General features: G+C 47.6%; 1 protein-coding gene across 2 annotated transcripts in view; it reads left to right on the top strand.

The window, feature by feature from the left end:
• The first annotated feature begins 17,217 nt into the window (after positions 1-17,217).
• The window catches only part of SAMD11 (sterile alpha motif domain containing 11), a 199,506-nt gene continuing 196,398 nt past the window's right edge, over positions 17,218-20,325 (top strand). Inside the window, exon 1 of one of the 2 annotated variants that reach the window (XM_088468169.1) lies at positions 17,218-18,331. In XM_088468169.1, coding sequence (XP_088324295.1) covers positions 17,722-18,331 — 610 coding nt within the window. In that variant the 5' untranslated portion in view covers positions 17,218-17,721. The remainder of the gene's footprint in view (positions 18,332-20,325) is intronic. The other variant, XM_088468168.1, reaches the window with a different exon arrangement.

Raw genomic sequence — 20,325 nt, 5'->3', positions numbered from 1 at the left:
CACTCAGTACAGTCTCTGCCCTGCATTGTTTATATACCACTATGCCACCAATGCAAATGACCCCTGGCACTGCCATTGTTTATATACCACTATGCCACCAACGTGTGTCCCCCCACATGGCCCTGAATTGTTTATATACCACTATGCCACCAACATGTGTCCCCCCACATGGCCCTGCATTGTTTATATAACACTATGCCACCAACGTGTGTCCCCCCACATGGCCCTGCATTGTTTATATACCACTATGCCACCAATGCATATGACCCCTGGCACTGCCATTGTTTATATACCACTCTGCCACTGATTCATAAATATAAATTTGATAAAAATTTCAAAATGTAAAGTTTTATTAAAATCAACTTAAAACTCAACTGTTAACTAAAAACTCAGCCAACAATAATCTAAAAACTCAACCATAAACATTATAACACAATCAATGATCAATAATAACATTTTCAAACATTTAAAAATAAACATATATATTATATTTACCGATGTTTCTGATCTTTATATCCTTAGAAATGAATAGCCCTCAAGAACAACAGGGCGACGGCGATAGATGACATAGTCACCTTTTCCCTCCCCTTCCATGATGAGGCTTGTCCGGATTGGGTGAGAAGACTCATTCAAAACCTCCGCACAGTGTATGTTAAAGAGCGGAGGAAGGAGACAGAGTCGCGGGCGTCAGGTGCAGGGACAGATGACGTCTATAACAGTACACTCTGGTACTACCACCTTCTTGAATTTCTCCATGAGGAAGAGCCCCAGAGATCTTGTCACAAAGTCTACTTGTAGATACAGGCCCGGAGAAGAGGCTGTACCAGTGGCGAACCCAGAGAATGATCCTGCGTCTACTATGGATGTGGTAAGTACATACAAGTTCATTTTCTGATACTGTCCTCCTTCCATGGTATAGTGGGCCTAATTCAGACCCGGACTCGCATTGAGCGATTTTTCGCAATCTGCGCATGCGTATGATTCGCAATGCGTGTGCGTGAACCAGTCACTGCGATGGGATAGTGCTCGCCCATAGCCCACAGTCGGGCCACTATTTTGAGTGACAGATAGTGCCGTTTGTGGGTGGTAACAGGGGAAGGTGCTTGTAAACGGGGATGTGGATGTGCGAACGCAGGCATGCCCGACCATCATAATGGAGTTTAATGGGTGTGCATAATAAGCAAAGTAGCGTTATTACAACCGTGGCTGGGTTGTATTTTACCCTGAATTGCTCGCAATGTTGTAGTGGGACAAGGCTACCACAAGCACTGCGAGCAGCTCTGATGGCTCTCGATGTTCCTGATTAATCCTACAACTGCCGAAGATGGCGCATGTTGCGAGTATCAAAGGGGCGTCTTTATACAGGTGCGAGCGCATAGTGCGGCCGCTCACTATTACTTAGTGGGCGGCTTTACACGGTGCAGTACGAGCACATGATTTAAATAGCTGGCCCCTTTTGGCCAGCGAGCGGCCGCAAATAACGTCCAGGTCTGAATCAGGCCCAGTGCCACTCCATTAATGTAGGCCAGGTATTGCTCCCTGGCCTACTTTGCCTGTGCACTTGCTAATGTCTCCCTTACTGTTGGTGTGGTGACAGAGGGCATTTCTAAACCCTGTGTTTGCTCCTGCTCGTCGATGGCCATCCCCATAGTCCGCAGTTGTAAGGTACATTTTTTCCTCAAAAAATTGTGCAGAACACAACAGGCCATGACGACAGAATCAGTTTTGTCCACACAAAGGTTTATAGCCGTATGGAATATCCGGAACCTGCTGCACATTATCCCAAACGCATTTTCAACTATTCACCGGGCCCTAATTGAAAGTGCATTTCTCTCTGGTCAGTCCCCTTTGCCATACGGCTTTAATAAATGTTCTTGTAGAGCAAATGCCTCGTCAGCCACGAACACATAGTTGAGGCCGTGCTTCGTAACTGCCGAAGATGGTAAATTGAGACGGTTGGTGGATAATCTGTTATAAAATTAAGTATTTTTGAAGGATCCACCATCTGAAGCAGGGCCATTTTTTCCCACGTCCAATTAAATAAATTCATAGTTGGCATTGACCACCGCCATCAGGACGATACTGTGAAAGCCCTTGTAGTTAAAATAAAATGAACCGCTGTGGGCAGGCGGGATAATATGTGTTTCCAATCAATGGCTCCTCCGCAATTTGGGAAATTCCAGCGGCAATCAAATTCATCACCTACGGTCTGTCAGTCCTCCACCGTTGTAGGAAACTAAAATAAAGAAAAATTATAAATTAGACTTTACTGTATATTAACATTAATCTCTACTCCTACAGTCTTTTCCGACTGACTTGGACCCCTCTATTAATCCACCAAGTGCAACGGCTACAACTCCTGAGAGAGTTGCAGAGGCACCACAGCCTCCCCGCCGAGCTACAAGACAGGCACGCAGGAGTCTGCCAAACCCGGATCCATTAATTCAGCAAGTCAGACAGGAACTCTGCAAACCCCCAGACCACTTCGACAGCCTTGGGTCACACGTTACAAGTAGCATGCGTGTGATGGAGGAGCACCAGCTTCATGCTGAGAGATTAATTTACCAGGTCATTATGCAGGGTAAATTAAAGAAGCTGACAGGCACCTCCACGCTTCACCTAGAGCCTGTAACCCCGTCCCCTCCACTTCCACCTGCAGGTCCTCTACTCCTGTCGCCTCCACTTCCTTACGCAGCACCATCCTACCATGGTCGCCCACCACCAACCTATCTGGCAACAGAACGAATGGGGCCATCCCCATCCATTCCTACACCCCCCCCCTACTTACAATAGGCGCAAGATTATATAGTGCGATGTTGGCTGAGGGAGCTGAGAATCCCAAATTTTATCATATTGGGTGATGTTGGAAAAAGTTTTCTGCTCTTTTTTCTACTCTATCAGCCATTTTTTTCTCTCCCAAAACCTGCATTGTATGGGGTATGGGGTGTGGATTGTGCAGGGCCACTAAAACGCATGACGCAAGGGCAGATTGAGGTTTGCCGGGCCTCAATCTGCACTTGTGCATGTGCTTCTTGGCCTGTTCAATCCGTCATCTGACACACCCCATACCATACAGCCGGTATTGGGCGACAAAAAAATTTGTGATAATATTTATATATGTACCTGTAAAGGGAAAAGTTATGCTCCAGCGGTATGGGGCGACAAAAAACTAGGAAATATGTTGTGTAATAAACAAACCATGTTGGTTTGATTAAACATTGTTTATATTTTGCTATGTTGATTACAACGAAATATGTTGTAATTAACGTTACGTTAATTAACAAAACGTTTGATTGCAGGTGTTGTGTTTTTACGCACCTTAAAATTCTAGTACTTTAGGACTTTAACAATGGCATCACAGGTTTCGGGTATGATGCGCCTCAACGCCTGGGCGGAAATGAGGGTCCCAAATTTCAGGTCTTCGAAAGACCGTCCTGTAGCCAGATATTGCAGGGTAGCCACCAACCTGTCCTCAGCCGGAATGGCCATCGTCATGCTGGCGTCCTGCCTCTGCATATAGGGAGTCACCAGACGCAGCAACTCCTGGAAGGTGCCGTCATTCATACACAGATAGTTGCGATAATCGTCAGGGTTGTTCTCCCAAATCTCCATCAGTAGGGGCATATGGGAGTGACTCTCCCTCCTCGTCAGCCACTCTTTAGTACAGCACGACCTCATCCTCCTCATCCTCCTCCTCCTCATCTCCTCAGCTTCCTCGCCTTTCAGCTTCAAGTAGCCATAGGCTAGCAGAAGCTTGTGGCGATAGGAATCCATCAGAAGATTATAGAAATCAGAAGAAATACAACACTTTGTACAAGGCAAGCCATTAACAAAGCACACTAGCACTGCACAGCGTTCAGCAGGTATACAACCAAGCTTCACTAGTCACAGAGCAGAGTATATAACATACCTAAAATGGTGGCTGCCTTTTATACCCCCTAGATAAGCCCTCCCCTATTCACATTCCAGCAAATTTATCGTAATGGTTATGTGCACAACTGATCAATCGTTTACGATTTGTAATCGTGAAATTAAGCATCGGATCGTATGATCGTTCAAAAAATCGTACAGCTTTTGAACACATCGTATCTAAAATTTCAAGGGAAAATTTCCAGGGAAAATGTTAGAAGACAGGTTGTACGTCTTTTTATCGCACCGTGTATGGGCCGCATAAGGATGCTCATAGTGTGCGTCTCAGCCCTGAACAGTCAGACCCACTATTGTACACCAGGGATGGGCTCATAGAGGTACAGATGTGTCCACATACATCTATCCTCCCTGCGCTACAAGTCGCGCTACACATAACACGGGGCTCCGTGTGACTCATTAGCACCGAGCTTCTTTTCGTGCAACTTTTTGACTTAAGATGCGTCTTATTTGCACAGCGATGTGGATAGCACAAGCAGCTTCTGCTGACTAAAATTATATGTGGCATTCCTATATTCTGTGTGCGACTACGGCTGTATCTGCATGCGAAATACCATGTTACAATGTCAACGGCTGTGACACTGTAACGTAGCATTTCGCATGTAGATACAGCCGCAGTCGCACACAGAACATAGGCATGCCGCATTTCATTTTAATCAGCAGAAGCTGCTTGTGCTATCTAGTCACATCGTTGTGCGGATAAGATGTATTTAAAGGTAAAAAGACGCACAAAAAGACACTCAGCGCTATCGGGTCACGCCGTGGCATGGGGCGACTAGAAGGGCTGTTTAGCGTGCTAGGAGGCTAGATGTATGAGGACCCATCTGTATTTACATACAGTCACCAAAGCAATACAGGGAAAAGGTGTACACACAATTGCTGCAGAGTCCAACTCAGAATCAGCCTATAACTTGCTGTTGTGGCAGAATAGGTAGCAGTAGAATAGGAATATTTGTTAATTATGAATGCTAATAATTTATGGGGGAAGAAATCCTACTTATTAAACAAAGGTGCTATTGATTTAATGTTTGGATTGGTTTAGGGAGATCTCTGTTGACTCATTGCTCAGCTTTTAGGTGGATAGTACCTCTGTTTTCCAAATAGGGCCCCAACATACCAAGAGCCAAACAAGCAGCAACAGAGCTTATATTACTTGCTGCAACTGCCACAAATTGTGTGTAAGGAGCTACAGCAAAAGCAGGTGCTGAGTGTGAAGCCTCGGTGGTATGACTGCTTGGACCAGGGATGGGGAACCTCAGGCCCGAGGACGTATAAGGCCTGTGGAATCATTTGGTCTGGCCCTCAGAGCTTTTTTCTGCTAGCCTCATCGGGATAGCAGGGTGCCTATAATGGTACCCTGCAGCCAGAATCTATGCAGCAGTGCCGCCAGGAGCATCCTTAGGATGCTTCAGATGGTCACACCGCTGCCCTTACAGCTCCCCGGAGCATCCTCAGGATGCTCCAGGCATTGCTGTAATCACTGGTGATTGTGGCCCCGTCCCTGTGTGACTTCACATGGAGGGGGCGTGGCCCAAACCGGTAACGCAAATAATGTTATATATATTAAAATGGCCCTCGGCAGAAAAAAGGTTCCCCGCCCCTGGCCTATACCAATTGGATGCTATTGTGAGCTCTAATGACACCCCCACCTAATCATCAACACCAGGGTCACAGAGGAGATCCCACTAAGTTGTACCTGACCTAGGGCCTGATTCACTACTGATCGGAACTGCGATAGTATGCTAATCCATTGCGATTGCTATGTTGCCGCAGCACAACATAAGGAGGCACACTTTACCTTACACACATCCGTAATGTTTAGCAAGACTAGCAAAACCATCAATACAATCGAGCACCATCGCAGCCTCACGCACAATTGCACAAGGTCTGAACTTACTCAGAAATTGCTAACTTCAAGCTGCGTAAGGCATCACAGTGGATAATTTATGCACGCCCCTGCAACAATGTTCAAATGCACTGGCACGCCTGCGTATCGCCGCCCCCTCCCCTCGTCACCTTTCACAAAAGGCACTTCCTGTCAACCACTCTGCGATGGGTCTGCATAGTCACTGCGATCGCATTCCCGAGCACAGTGGCCGGTTCGCACACTGCGATGCATACTTATGCGCAGTACGCAACAATCATCTGATTGTGTGCATAATCTCAGTTACAATCGGTAATGAATCAGGCCCCTATCTTGGTGCTCTTGTGTAGTTTAGACCATGGATTCACTGGCCCAAGACCCAATATCTAATTTGATGCTATAAATTCTATAATAATCTCTGTAGGTAATGATCCCTTTATATTTATGACCTTACTAAGTGCTTTGCCGCACTTTCATATGGCTTAATTCTATACTAATGTTCATTAACCAATCAGAAAGGAACAATCCTGCCGATAAAACTTTTTTTGTCTGAGCGTTTATTAATCAAGCTGCTGTCATGTTTCTGTGTTGAAGTAAATGAAGCTGCATCTATAGACACAAATAATAGTGTTACCTAGAGGAAAAATTATTATAAAAAATTGGAGAACACACCTTTGGCAAAATAAATGAATAATTTATGTATATAAATTACATTAATTATTACATCCCCTCTCACAGTCCACACATAACCTCACATATTGTCTTTCTTTCACATACTCCTGACATTTTGCCGACATTCCTGTGTGACTGGATCATGCAGCCCACCAAGAAACTCTGCATTCTGGCCGGACCAAATTGCAATATATAGCACCTATCCTTGTGTATCAATGCCTGTTTCCCTATAGATTGTAAGCTTGCAAGCAGGGCCCTCTTACCTCTATGTCTGTCTGTTATTACCCTGTTTGGTTCGATCAATGTTTCCAATTGTAAAGCGCAACGGAATATGCTGCGCTATATAAGAAACTGTTAATAAATAAATAAATAATTAAATGTGTTGAGGTTATCCAACCCATCCAGAGCCATAAGAAGATCAATTCACCATAACAGCCTTCTAAAAATGAAGCATGATTTCTGTAGCTTAAATACAGTGCTCCAGTACTGATAAATAGTACATGAGTAAAGGTGCGTACATACTAGATGAGAGTGGAACGACATTGTAATCGTGAAATTGTTCTTCATCTTGTGCAGTGGATAATGTGCCCACACTGAACGATATGTCGTTCATTGCAGGCACCCTCCCTCATCCCCGAACATGCCCAACCTGTCGTTATCAGCAGGTTGGCCTGCATGTTCAGGTGATGATAATGTCAAAAACGACCAGCGGGAGCGCCCATCGCTGGTCATTTTTGACATTTTACTGCACGATTTATGAACGATTAATGAGCGATTGAACGATAACGATGACGTAATCGTTCAATCACTCATTTTAATCGTCTAGTGTGTACGCACCTTTAGTTATTGGCAGGAAGCTTCTATCTGATTGACATAGGGAGACATTCTTTGCCAAAGGTCTGTGACAAATTTTCACAGATGGTCAATGGTGTATACTATTCTTAATTTTAGTGTGTGTACATTTACTATCATTTAATATTTGCAAAAATCTACCACTTACCAACTGGAAAAAAAAAAAAAAAAATTCCATCTAAACGATATATATTTTCCCCTATCAAAAGCATATGAACCAACATATTTGCTAAGATGCCACTAAAAAAACAGCGATCCCGCCTCCTCCCCCCAATTACTTGCCTGTCATGTATAAAGTGCTGCTTTGTATTTGTTAAAAATAGAAAGAAAATGGCGTGGGGCCATACCGTAAATTGCTAACCAGCATTAGGCCTTTAAGCCTAGGCTAATAGTGGAGAAATCAGGAGGACATAGAATGTAGGGTCTCTCTAAATTTCCACCAACCAGCACTTGGCTTTACCTGCCAGGATGCCAGGAGAGGTGTCAATATAGTAAAGGAGTCACGTGGTGTAGGATTCTCCAGGGCTGCCTTCAGAAATTGTGGGGCTCAGGACTGACAAAATAGGCAGGGCCCTTGCTCCTGTGTTTCTGCAACTCCAACCCCACAGTGTCTCCCCAGTCAGCACCCCTTCTGTCTCTATAGACAGCATCCCTTCTGTCTCTCCAGACTGCTCCCCTTCTGACTCTCCAGCCATCCCTGCATCGAGCCCTTACAGCCCACAGACACTTACCTATTCCTGTGGCTTCCGGCAGCTCCTCTTCACGCTGCAGCTGGTTCCTGTCGGTGGTGCGGCGCACGTGAGGTCATGACATCACGTGCGCCTTTTCTCAAAAAGAAAAAAGTAACTTCATTGTACCAGGCAACTGCAATCCCCCCCACATTTCTCTGTAATCCCCCCACATTGCCCTCTCTCTCAGTGACCCCCCCACATTCCCCGGTTTCAGTGACACCCCCATACATTCCTCTCTCTCTCAACGATCCTCTCCAGGTTCTCCTCTATCTCTGTGCCCCCCGACATTCCTCTCTCTCTTTGAGATCCCCTCCAAATTCCCCTCTCTCTCTCAATGATCTCATCTATATTCCCCCCTCTCTCTCAGCGACCCCTCCACATTCCCCCTCTCTCAGCGATCCCCTGCACATTCCCCTCTCAGCGATCCCCTCCACATTCCCCTCTCAGCGATCCCCTCCACATTCACCTCTCTCAGTGATCCCCTCCACATTCCGTGCTCTCAGCGATCCCCTTTCTCTCAGCGATCCACCCCCACATTTCCCTTTCTCTCTCAGCGATCCCCCCCACATTCCACTCTGTGTGTAAGTAATCCCCTCTGTATGTCAGTGATCCACCCCCCCACACACACATTCCCCTCTGTCTCTCTGTGATACTCACACACTCCCCTCGTGACCCCCCCACACACACACACACTCCCCTCTGCCTGTCCGTGACCCCCCCCACACACATTCCCCTCTACCTAAAAGTGACCCCTGCCACACACACACTCCCTTCTACCTGTCAGTGACCCACTGACCCCATACACATTCCCCTGTCTGTCAGTGACCCCCCCCCCCCACGGACACACACACATTTCCCTCTGCCTGCCAGATTTAGCCACATACAGTACTATAGTTCCCCCTTACTCACCTATTCATCTTCTTCTTTCTTTCGGTAAGCCCCGTCCCCTTTGCCCTTTCCAGTCCCTTGGATTCCTGGTTGATGTCAGCCATCTTTCTGTAGCCTGCTATGAGGGCAGCAATTTTCTGTTAGCCCCTGCTGCAAACTCATCCTGCCCTTCCCCCTGTGTTTCTGCAATTCCAACCCCACAGTGTCTCCCCAGCCAGCACCCCTTCTGTCTCTCTAGACAACACCCCTTCTGTCTCTCCAGACAGCTCCCCTTCTGGCTCTCCTGTCAGCCCTGCATCCCCTCTGTCTCTCTGTGATACTCACACACTCCTCTCTGCCTGTCAGTGGCACTCCCCCACACACACTCCCTTCTCTGCCCGTCAGTGACCCCCCCACACACACACTCCCCTCTGTCTGTCAGTGACCCACCCACTTCAAACACATTCCCCTGTCTGGCAGTGACCCCCCCCCCCTATAGTTCCCCCTTACTCACCTATTTATCTTCTTCTTTTCCCCAATAAGCCTCACCCCCTTTGCCCTCTCCAGCCCCTTGGGTTCCTGAGAGAGGAAACCTGGCTCCCCATTGGTCGGTCAGCCATTTTTCTGTAGCCTGGTATGGTGGCAGCCATTTTCTGTTAGCCCATGTTGCAGCCTCATCCGGACAGATCTCGAGCAGGCAGTCCTGAATCATTAATGGCACCATGACCCTGGCCCATTATGCCCCGATCGCCGGTAAATCCGTCCCTGAATAGACCCCTCTCTCTGTCCGGGCCTGGGGCTTCAGACCTGGCAGTTTCCCCCCCTGATGGCGTCCCTGGGATTCTCCATCAAAGTTGAAATAGAAATATGCGCGACATCAAAGTCTAAGGAGAGAGGGGGTTTCCAACAACCTCTGGTAGGAAAGTAATTGGAAAGAGCGGGTTATAGACATACATATTGTGAGTAAACTCAGCCTTACTCCTCCATATCATGAGCTATTAAAGGTTTTAGGATAGTCCAATAATTTGTCACAATTCATGGAAATTAAGCAGCTTAAACTCACTCAATGTAAATAGGTTCTACGTAAAAAAAAGGGAAATAACAAAAACATATACATGTATACTTTTTATTTAATTTATAAATGGCACGTGGGGCTGCAGCGCAGTCCAAAATTCAAATAGGGGAGTCACACCAACTGACCTTCCATAAGCTGCCAAACATCACTGACTGGTACTTGCATTTGTTGTGGCTCCCCTATTTGAATTCTGGACTGAGCTTCAGCCCCACCTCTGGAGCCACCACTGCATTCAATTACTGTCATGGATAAACAAATTTAAAATAAAAACATCATCACCATTACAGAGAGATAATAAATAAAAAATAAAAAAATACTTTGTTAAAATTTGCCCCAGCATCAGTAATTATCATACAGGCATAAAATCAGATCAACTAACATTATATAAAAAAATAAAAGACACAATACAAAAATAAAGCATAAAATTAAAATAAATATAAAAATCTCACTGAGTTCTAAGCTGCAACGAGTTTTACGGCATCTGCTCGCTTCCTCAGGCAGTATTTTATTTTTACCCTCACCAGCGCCGGGGAAGCTGCTCTTTCCAATTACTTCCTCATAATAGTGCCAACCAGCCCTAGGCCAATCTGCATGGGGCTGGAATCCCTGGGGTATTGGGCTTGCTGTAAGAAAACAAAATTGTGGGCCTCAACCCTAGGAAAAATCAGCTCTGTGCTGATAGCATTAGAGCTTTTCCCGTTGGGCAGCGGGTATAGGGTTAATTAATTATATATAATATATAGAGGACAAAGAGTGAGGAGGATTATGAGCACTGAAAATCACTGATCACTGCTACGATGGGTTGACATAGATTTAATCTCCAGCAAGTAAATTGTCCTGAGTGGGAGGATATAGGTTTGTGGAAGTACACCCTTGAGAGTACAAAAAGTAATAACTAAACAAGGAAAAAAAGTACTCTCAAGGTTTAGGGGTGATCTAACTATGTCCAAGTATGAGTTAAAACTTAACTTTAATTAATTAAATCTAAGAACGTCCATATCAGGACTAAACACATACTTCCTATTTATTCCATGTACAGTAAGCTGGAACTTTGTATTATTAATAGACAAATATTTAGTGTATTGTGATTTCTCACCTTCTGATTGGACAGATAGCCCAAACAGTATGCTTTCTGGCTTGTCACAACGATATAATTGTTTTTCTGTGGTTTTCCGGATATTTGATAAATTTGGCGGCTTCTAAAAAATATGTAAAAAATATGGTATAACGATGTGTATAGGGTTGTCTACTAAACCTGTGGTTTTGCCTTTAAAAAAATCTTTTTTTTTTTTTTTTAAATTACTGGGAAAGCTACCGTGTTTCCCCGATAATAAGACCTACCCTGAAAATAAGCCCTACCCTTACTTTTGTAGCCCGGTCTAAAATAAGCCCTACCCCGAAAATAAGACCTACCTTTTTTTCTTTTTGAGCTGGGAACGCTGCAGAGACCAGCGTTCCCAGTCATGCAGTGCGCGGGTGACGTCATGACGTCACCCGCGCGCTGAGGATCCTGTGCGGCCGCGCCTGCTGGATCATATTAGATCCAGTCAGCGCGCAAGTGAAAGGGACATCCCGGACGGCGGTGACTCAGGTAAGTACCGTACTTGCACTGCAATAAGGGGGCCTGCATAAAGGACACTGCTACAGGGGGGGGGGGCCTGCATAAGGGGCACTGCTACACAAGGGAGGCTGCATAAGGGGCACTGCTACAGGGGGGGCCTGCATAAGGGGCACTGCTACACAAGGGAGGCTGCATAAGGGTCACTGCTACAGGGGGGGCCTGCATAAGGGGCACTGCTACAGGGGGGGCCTGCATAAGGGGCACTGCTACAGGGGGGCCTGCATAAGGGGCTGTCAATGTTAGTTAAAATAAGACCTACCCCGAAAATAAGCCCTATGGTGTTTTTTGGAACCAAAAAAAAAATAAGACAGTGTCTTATTATCGGGGAAACACGGGTACCAGAAACAGGAGATTTTGCAAAAACCAACACTTAGTAAATTTACCCCATGGGCTTAAAACATGGGGAGGGTGATTTAATAAACCAGGTAAGTTTTCTAGCTCAACTGATCCCAGTTCAACCCTCACTTGCCCAATCAAATGTGAGAAAAAATGTAAGTGGTGTCTTAACCACTTAAATGATGTTTTTTTTGTTTTTCAAAACCGCACAATTTTTTTAAAATTTGATTTAATTAAGTTTAAAAGATAGATTCACTGTCAATAGATCCCCTGCAATAACAACCCCAATACTCCTAGTTGTCATAGGTAACTGTGGCAGAGCCCCCACCCTCTCCGGGGACAATGGGTGCCCAATTTAGTTCCCCCCCTTTCCCTCCCCATGTGTCACTATATACAAGTTTAAAACATTTTTTAGATAACCCCACCCCCAGGAAAAATATTTTAATGACCTGCATAGCCCCCTTCTCCCTCACCTCCTGGGCCAAAAGATGCCCCCCCACCCCCATGACTTAGCCCCTCCCCCTCACATTTTCAGGGCACAGCTTTGCATGGGGCAGGGGGCATGGCCCCAAAGTGCCATTTGCATGACATTCTGGTGCGATTCTGGCAGTGATGTCGGTGGTCACAGACTGCCGCATCAGTTCAGGTGGTCCGGGGAGACAGAGGAGGTCCGTTCTGCACTTGTGCAGAACAGATCTCCTCTGCTGAAGCCAGGGGACGGAGCAGGCTGGCGTGGTTACATGTAATGCGACCTTGCCAGCTGAAGCACTTCTGGCTCCGGTCACATTACATACAACCATGCCAGTTGAGTGGTTAAAGCCACAGAGATTGTGCAAATTGAGGCTAATACTCTAACTGTAGATTTTTTAAAGCATTGTGAAATCATGTAAACAAACACCGCATTGTAAAGTTGCTTGTCATGTTACCCTTGTATGTTTATTTCCATGTATTGCTTATCTCACACATTATAACTTTTGCAGTGCACCCAAGATGGCTGCCTTGCCTGGTACTCTAATGCAGGATGAACAATACACGGTTCTCGTGATTTTGCAAGGATCGTTTATCTCGCCTAGTATTTTTATCTCCCCCATTATGAGCCTGATTCTTAGTTGAATGCAATCTACACGCAATGCTGATGTTCACGCAAAGCGCGAAAAATGTTAAAAAAAGATAGCATTTCCGTATAACAATGTGATCGCACAAAGATGCTGTTGTCATCGGGACAGACAGTATAAGAAATGGGGAGTAAATGTGGTGGGCGTTCCTGGGGGGTGACTGGGAGGTGGCCGGAAGGGAACTAAAAAAGAAAGTCAGTCTGATGGGCATGTTATGGGAGTATCGCAGGCGTGTCAGTACAAAGGGCTGTATTCACAGCTGCAGCCATTGGAGGCCATAGCCACATGGAGAGACTGCACTTGCCATAGAGCTGGTGCAAGTGTCGATGGAGTGCGCGATGGTGGCGCCTAAAGAAACACTGATGGTATTACAATGTGCAGAGATGCCCAAACTGGGCGTCTCAGTCCTTGCACAGTCACCACCACGTTCCGATCGAAGAGCAGGAGCGCCATGCAAAGCAGGAATAGTCCAGTGATGCTGCTCAGGCTGTGCTGTCTAATGAGGAGGCCACACTGGGGTGAGACACCTGTTGGTGGGGAGAGGTAACTGAAAGTGTTAATGGCAGCCGTGAGAGACTGTGCTGCCTCTGCAAGGCCCAGCCGTCTGACATCTCCGACACTCTCTGCCGCTGCTGCTCACACATGCAGCAGTGAAGGCCCTGAAGAGGCTTCTGAGAGAGATATCAGGCCCAGCGGGAAGTACCCCGGTTTCCTGGTGGCAAAATCCCACCCTGCACCATCGGTCGGATCATCAAAACTTGCACCACTTCAACAGCAGTGCATATGTGGTGGACGCAGCAGCAACACGCCCATGACACGCCTGATTCGGCATGGCCACCCCATTCCCTCCCAGGAACGGCCTCTAACATTTAAAATCCTGCGTCTGGTCCTGTACTGCGTCTCTGACAATCAGGACAAATGCGCTGTGCAGCTCAGACGTGTGCGCAAACTTCAAACATCGGCCAACTGTGTGCAGCATCGATACAGATCCGACTAATCAGGCACAAAATGCGTTAACTAAAATAATTCATACCACTACAATGTGCACACGTTCCTGCTGCCTACTGGTGGACAAATCAGTATATATTAGGGCTTGTACCGATGAGCGCTTTCATGGCCTGATGTAGAATTGGGATATTTTGCATCATATAGGTAAGTGCAAAATACACCGGAAAAAAAGTTGCATTTTGCATGGTGTGCAGTCTTGGGGCGGGATGTACCAAGCATTGCACTTTGAATGCGATACATCCCACCACATACAGCAAGCATAGCGGTGCATGTGCGAGCCTCGGGGGACCCTGAGAGGGATCTTATTGGATCAGAAAAGAAGCCCATAGGCTTCTATTAGGCAATACTATTTATAGATGGCATTGCCTATTGGGTGCAAGCTCTGGAAAGTTTAGCTTTCCGAAGATTGATACATATGGAAATTGCAGTCAAACCCCAGAAAACTGGAAGTTTGAAAGCATGAACGCATTTTAGTGTTAGTAGATCCCGCCCTTGGACACATCTCAAAGTGCGCTGACTCTGCAAGGGTAGCGCACATGCACCAGTTTTCTGTCAGGAGGTAGCAGTGCTATATGCTATATGACACTGGGATAAAAACAGTAGCTTATGCGCTTTTGTCACAGAGATGTGACAGTTTTAGTAATAAATGCTAAAGGTAGAGTACACAATCCATACAATACATAGGGCCTGATTCAGACCCACCCGCGAGCGGCTGTCCGCTCGCAAGTGGGTCGATGTTATGGACTGAGCATGCGCACGACGGAGGGAGCTCCGTCGTGCGCATGCGCCAGACGCGACGAGCGAAGGAAAGTCCTTCGCTCGTTGTGTCCGATCAAAGGGGGCGTGCTGTCAATGTTGACAAACAACAATTAACAAACAACAGTTTTTGTTCATTTTCCGGCTTTTCCCCCCTTGTAGTGCCCCCAGTAGTAGTAGTCCCCCCCCTTGTAGTGCCCTCAGTAGTGGTCTCCCCCTTGTAGTGCCCGCCCCTCCCCCAGTAGACACACGTAATAAAAAAACCCAAAAAAACACTTACCTCAATACCCGCTCCCACCGTTGCCATCCGCTCCTCCGTCTGTCCTTCCCGGGCCGGGCCGCTCTGCATTATGGGAGAGACGTCATGACATCATGACGCCTCTCCCATCATTGCCCAATGCGGGAGCCGGAAGATGGAGCGGCTTCTGCAGTGGGCGCAGCAGCAGCTAATGAGAGTCTGATAGACTCTCATTGGCTGCTGATCAAAACAAACACACAGCTGCCGATGCCGGCGGCTGTGTGTTTGTCACTTGTGTAGCGCTGACCGAACTCCGTCCGGTCAGCGCTACACACGCGGTGCAGTCTGTGTCACAGTGACACAGACTGCCCGCGGCCCGCATGACGCTGCGGCTCGGGGGCACATGGCACCCTGCCCCCCGGCCCAGCCCGCATATATATATATATATATATATATATATCAAAATAAAATAAAATACAATAGAAATACTGGTAGAGATGAAAACAAACAAATAAAAATAGAAATAATAAAAATAATAATATTGATAATGATAAAATTAATGTAGAAATACAAAAAGAATATGAATAGAATTAAAGTTACAGTGTTATCCACCATCCTTGACTCACATAGAGGGTACTAAGGGGCACAGTTATCAAAGTGAATTTGCCAGGTATGATGGATGGGTGTGGAGCTGACTGCCAGATGTGGTGCGCTCAAGACGGCCGATGATGGTAATCTCAGCATTGCATTGCAGGGGGCAGGGCTACAATGACACAATTGTATTTTCACGCCCTTGTACCGCCCACCTCCGCCAAGTGCTGCCCATCGCCGCCCCCAGACAAACCTTTCTCTTTCCCCCGCAGTGCCGTCCAGACTGCCTCCTCCCAGAGAAGGCAGCCAAAAGGTTGGCAACTATGGTTCAGAGCCGTAACTGAATCATTTAGTGTTCTTGGCAAAGTGGAACCTGGAAAACCATTATGCAGTGGCTGTACCACCCTCAAGGCTTCATGCCTGGGGCGACAGCACCAAATGTCCGCCCTTGCTATAAGCCTGGGTTGGCTAATTGACTTCGGAAAATTAAAATTAACCCTAGTGTGTATGTGTCCATGTGATAGGGAATACAGGGCCTGATTCAGAGATAGACGCTATTGTCGCAGGCTGTGCAACAATATGTAAATGCCGCAGGAGGCGTCTTAAGTAAACAGATGCCCACTGCCGGCTTTTCTGATCTGTTGCTGCATCCGAAGACGCAGAATCGGATCATCTGTGTGCACATCGGACACCTGAGTGACCCCCAGGTTACTCAGGATGTCTGGGTAAATCCTGCTGCCGGGGCAAGTGAAGCCGCATCCAAGGAAGCAGCCACCTGGCTTAGACACGCCCACAAATCAGGGCCGCTGCTCCCGTTCTCAGGAACGCTCACCGTTGCCTCCCCCAAATGCCAACAGCATGTCAATCATAATGCAGCTTTTGGGGCATCGCAGAAGCAGATCAGCACATGCGCAGTGCGGCTCATGCTCAAATCTGCAAACATTGGAGATATGCGGAAATATCGAATTAACATAAATCCCTGTATCAGGCCCATAGATTGTAAGCGCCATTGGGGCAGGGACTTACGTGAATAACTTAAACATTCTCTGTAAAATGCTGTGTTATCTGGGCAAGCTATATAAATAAGGGTTAATAAATAAATATAAAATAAATGTGGTTGTTGGAAGATGTGACGGCAGAAAAACATTATTATCAGTGTTTGATTTTCTTCTTATTTTTTAAAAATGGGGTTATTATACATGAAATTGATCTGAGGGTTAGGCAAGGGTTAACACTCCTTGCATAAACCAAATGTATAATGTATTAAGATATGCTGCACAACTATTATTATTTAGACTTCCTTTACTATTTTGTAAATGGATTAGATCTATTTAAATAATAATAATAATAATAATAATAATGACTGTAGCTGTTCCCTGTTTATAAGACACCCCCCGATGACATGACCCCCCTTCCCCCCATATTACACACACTCACACATGTGGCGTTCTCAGGTGTAAAGTTATGCAGGCTGCGACCTCCAAGGCAGCTGGCGGGCACTGCATGAGCCACTGCTATTACAAGAAGCCGCCGCGGAGTGGGAGAGGGATGTCGTCCGTCGCACACCCCCCTCGCCTTTCCGACTTCCCCTCCCGCTGCCGCCTTTGCTGTTTAAATGGGCCAAGTTGGAGAAGCGGCGGAGACGGCGAATGGTGTTTGGTCAGAGAGTCTGTGAACTCCAGTGTGTGACATGTGAGAGGGATCCCCCAGCAGAGCCCATACCCCCGAGCGGCAGCACTGCTGGGGAGAGAGGCAAGAGGCACTGCGTGTCTCTCCTCTGTCACTGGGAATGATCATAAGTAACAGTTATCATCATCCTCATTAATAGGAGAGACAGCCTGCAGGTGGATGACACACACAGGACCTCCAATAAGTTACCTCTGCTGCCCACTTCGCAGAGTGGATTAGCGGCCAGGGGGCAGCACGGAAGAGAGCAGGGGACACGGCGTGCGGGGGAGCAGGGGGCAGGAGGGCACGGGGAGCCCCGGAGTGCAGCCCGCACAGCGGGGGAGGTCGATAGGGGATCAATAAGCAGCATGATGTCTCCGGTGGCTCAGCCCTCTCCAGCATGTCATGTCTCAGCCGGGCTGGGAGGCAGATCGGCAGCGGAGGCGCCGTGCGAGGAGGATCTGTGAAGCCGGAGACCCGGGGGAAGGAAGCTGTCGCCGCTGCCGCTGGGAGAGCGCAAAGCAGGAGAGAGGCGCAGTGCCCGGGGCAGCCCAGGGACACCATGCCGGCTATCAAGAAGGAGAGACCGGACCGAGAGGAGCTAGCCCTCGCCGCTTTCAACCAGCCCATGGACACTATCCCCGGGTACCTTACCGCTGCCATCCCGGTGGTGACCCCGCACCCCCCGACTTACCAGCACCTCTTCGCCCCCCACGCTCACCGTGCCTACCTGGGGCTGCATGAGCCCCAGCACCCGCCGCTGCCCGATGACCTGATGCTGGAGAGGTTCTCCTCCATCCCCGACTTCCAGCCCCTCTTTGACCAGGGGGAGCCGTGCATTGAGGTGGAGTGCGGGGAGAACAAGGCTCTGCTCTACATCCAGAAGCTGTGCCAGGGCAGCAAGGGGCCGTCCATCCGCTACCGGGGAGAGTGGCTCACCCCCAACGAGTTCCAGTTTGTCAGCGGACGGGAGACGGCCAAGGACTGGAAGCGGAGCATCAGGCACAAAGGTACCGAGCGGAGTAGGCGGGGGGACGGGGAACTCTCTGCAAAGTTAGGGTAAAGTCTGCTGGTGACCCCTAGCTTGTGCTGTGCGTGCACCCAGTGCTGGCACTGTATATACTATACCCATCATCAGTGATCATAGCACTAGCCCGTCCTGCACCTGGTGTAACCCAAGAGCTTGCACTTCAGTTATGTATCTAGCCCCGGTGCCATCTGATCACCTGCAGCCCAAACTAGTGCCATGTGTAGTGTGATCCAGGCATCTCACATGTCATGTATATGGATGTGACAGCGGGGGGAATGGGGCATCTGACAATCACCCCATATGGTATTTAACCCTTTGGACTCCACTAAGCTACTCCGGCTGTGGACAGGTTAATGTTTAACACTTTCGATGTCACCCCCCCTTCCCCCTCATTTCTTCCTGGCAGTGTAATTTGGGGCGGGGGGTAACATCCAAACCTGGTTATAGGAAGCCTTCAAGGGTTGGTGTTGCTCAGTGACACAGACCCGCACCTCCTCCCTCCCCCTTCGCCTCCTCCCTCCCTTCCTCTCCGGTGACCCCGGCTCTCTCTCCGGATGGGGATCTGACACTCGCAGACTGCTGGGTGGTGGAGGTAAATGGGGGGGAGGGATAGATACACCGCACATACCCTGCTCCGCCGCACCCCTCTCACCCTCCGGTACCCGGGGCAGAGTCCGGCGCCTAAAGTTTTCTAAAACAGACTCTGGAGTGCTTCGTAATGTGTGATAGCTGGGGGTACTTGGTAATATAATGTAGTGGGGTGGGGACGCATAATAATATATGATAGCAGTTGGGGCAATTAGTAATATATGATAGCAGGGGGTACTTAGTAATATATGATAGCGGTGTAGGGGGGGTACTTAGTAATATATGATAGCAGGGCGGGTGTACTTAGTAATGTATGTTGGGGGTACTTAGTAATATATGATAGCAGGGCGGGTGTACTTAGTAATGTATGTTGGGGTACTTACTACTTAGTAATATGATAGCAGAGGGGTGTACTTAGTAATGTATGTTGGTGGTACTTAGTAATATATGATAGCAGAGGGGTGTACTTAGTAATGTATGTTGGTGGTACTTAGTAATATGATAGCAGAGGGGTGTACTTGGTAATGTATGTTGGGGGTACTTAGTAATATATGATAGCAGGGCGGGTGTACTTAGTAATAAATGATGGGTGTTGTTGTTATCATTGCTGAATACTGCTATGTATTAATGCAGGATAACATTAAGTATATGTGGACAGGGACACTCTGATTGTACATGTTTGTATAACACTGCTACGTTATAACCTGTATCCAGATGCTAATAGACGGTGCACGTACACAGATGAGGCAGATTAGGACACCAGATAACCCTCACTCAGTTCTCCCCAGCAGGCAGGGGAAAGGTTGGAAGAGAGGGACATGGATGATGTGTCATCTACAGTGGAGGGAGGGAGGGGGTGAGGGCAGACAGGGCAGCGCTAATGAGAGGTCATTACCCCCGACTCCCTCCCTGGAGAGCTCTCAGCAGCAGGAGGGGTGTAACACGATAAAGGGCTGTGTATTTGGCTGATAGCATGCACTGTGCACCCAGCGGGCGCTACCAGTCACTGTGATCCGGGGGCACCTAGGAAAGTGGGTGGGTGCTCAGCTCTAGTGTCAAATATTGAGGGTCTCCAGCATTCCTGACTCATGTACCCTGGAAATGCGCAGATCCCTTATACTGTGAGTGTAGGCAGCTCCCACTTCATGGACACACACTAGACTAGAGTCATAGCATCAGCTTTATGAGTTACACTGTGTTTACATTATGTCTGGACATTTGTAACGTGTCGGACTTTCTGCAGTTATGTCAGTGGGGTTATATAGTCACTAATATGTGTACAGCAAATGTGAGTTTATGTCCCTGATCTATGTGTGCATGGTTGTGTCCTGTGTGGAGTTTGGGTGTATGCAAGTGATTCCCACCTGTCACCTCCCCTGCATGTCA

The sequence above is a fragment of the Taudactylus pleione genome, unplaced genomic scaffold, assembly GCF_031769625.1.
Source record: "Taudactylus pleione unplaced genomic scaffold, aTauple2 ptg000082l, whole genome shotgun sequence".
NCBI classification, from domain to species: Eukaryota; Metazoa; Chordata; class Amphibia; order Anura; family Myobatrachidae; genus Taudactylus; species Taudactylus pleione.
This window is presented reverse-complemented; position numbering and strand designations above follow the sequence as displayed.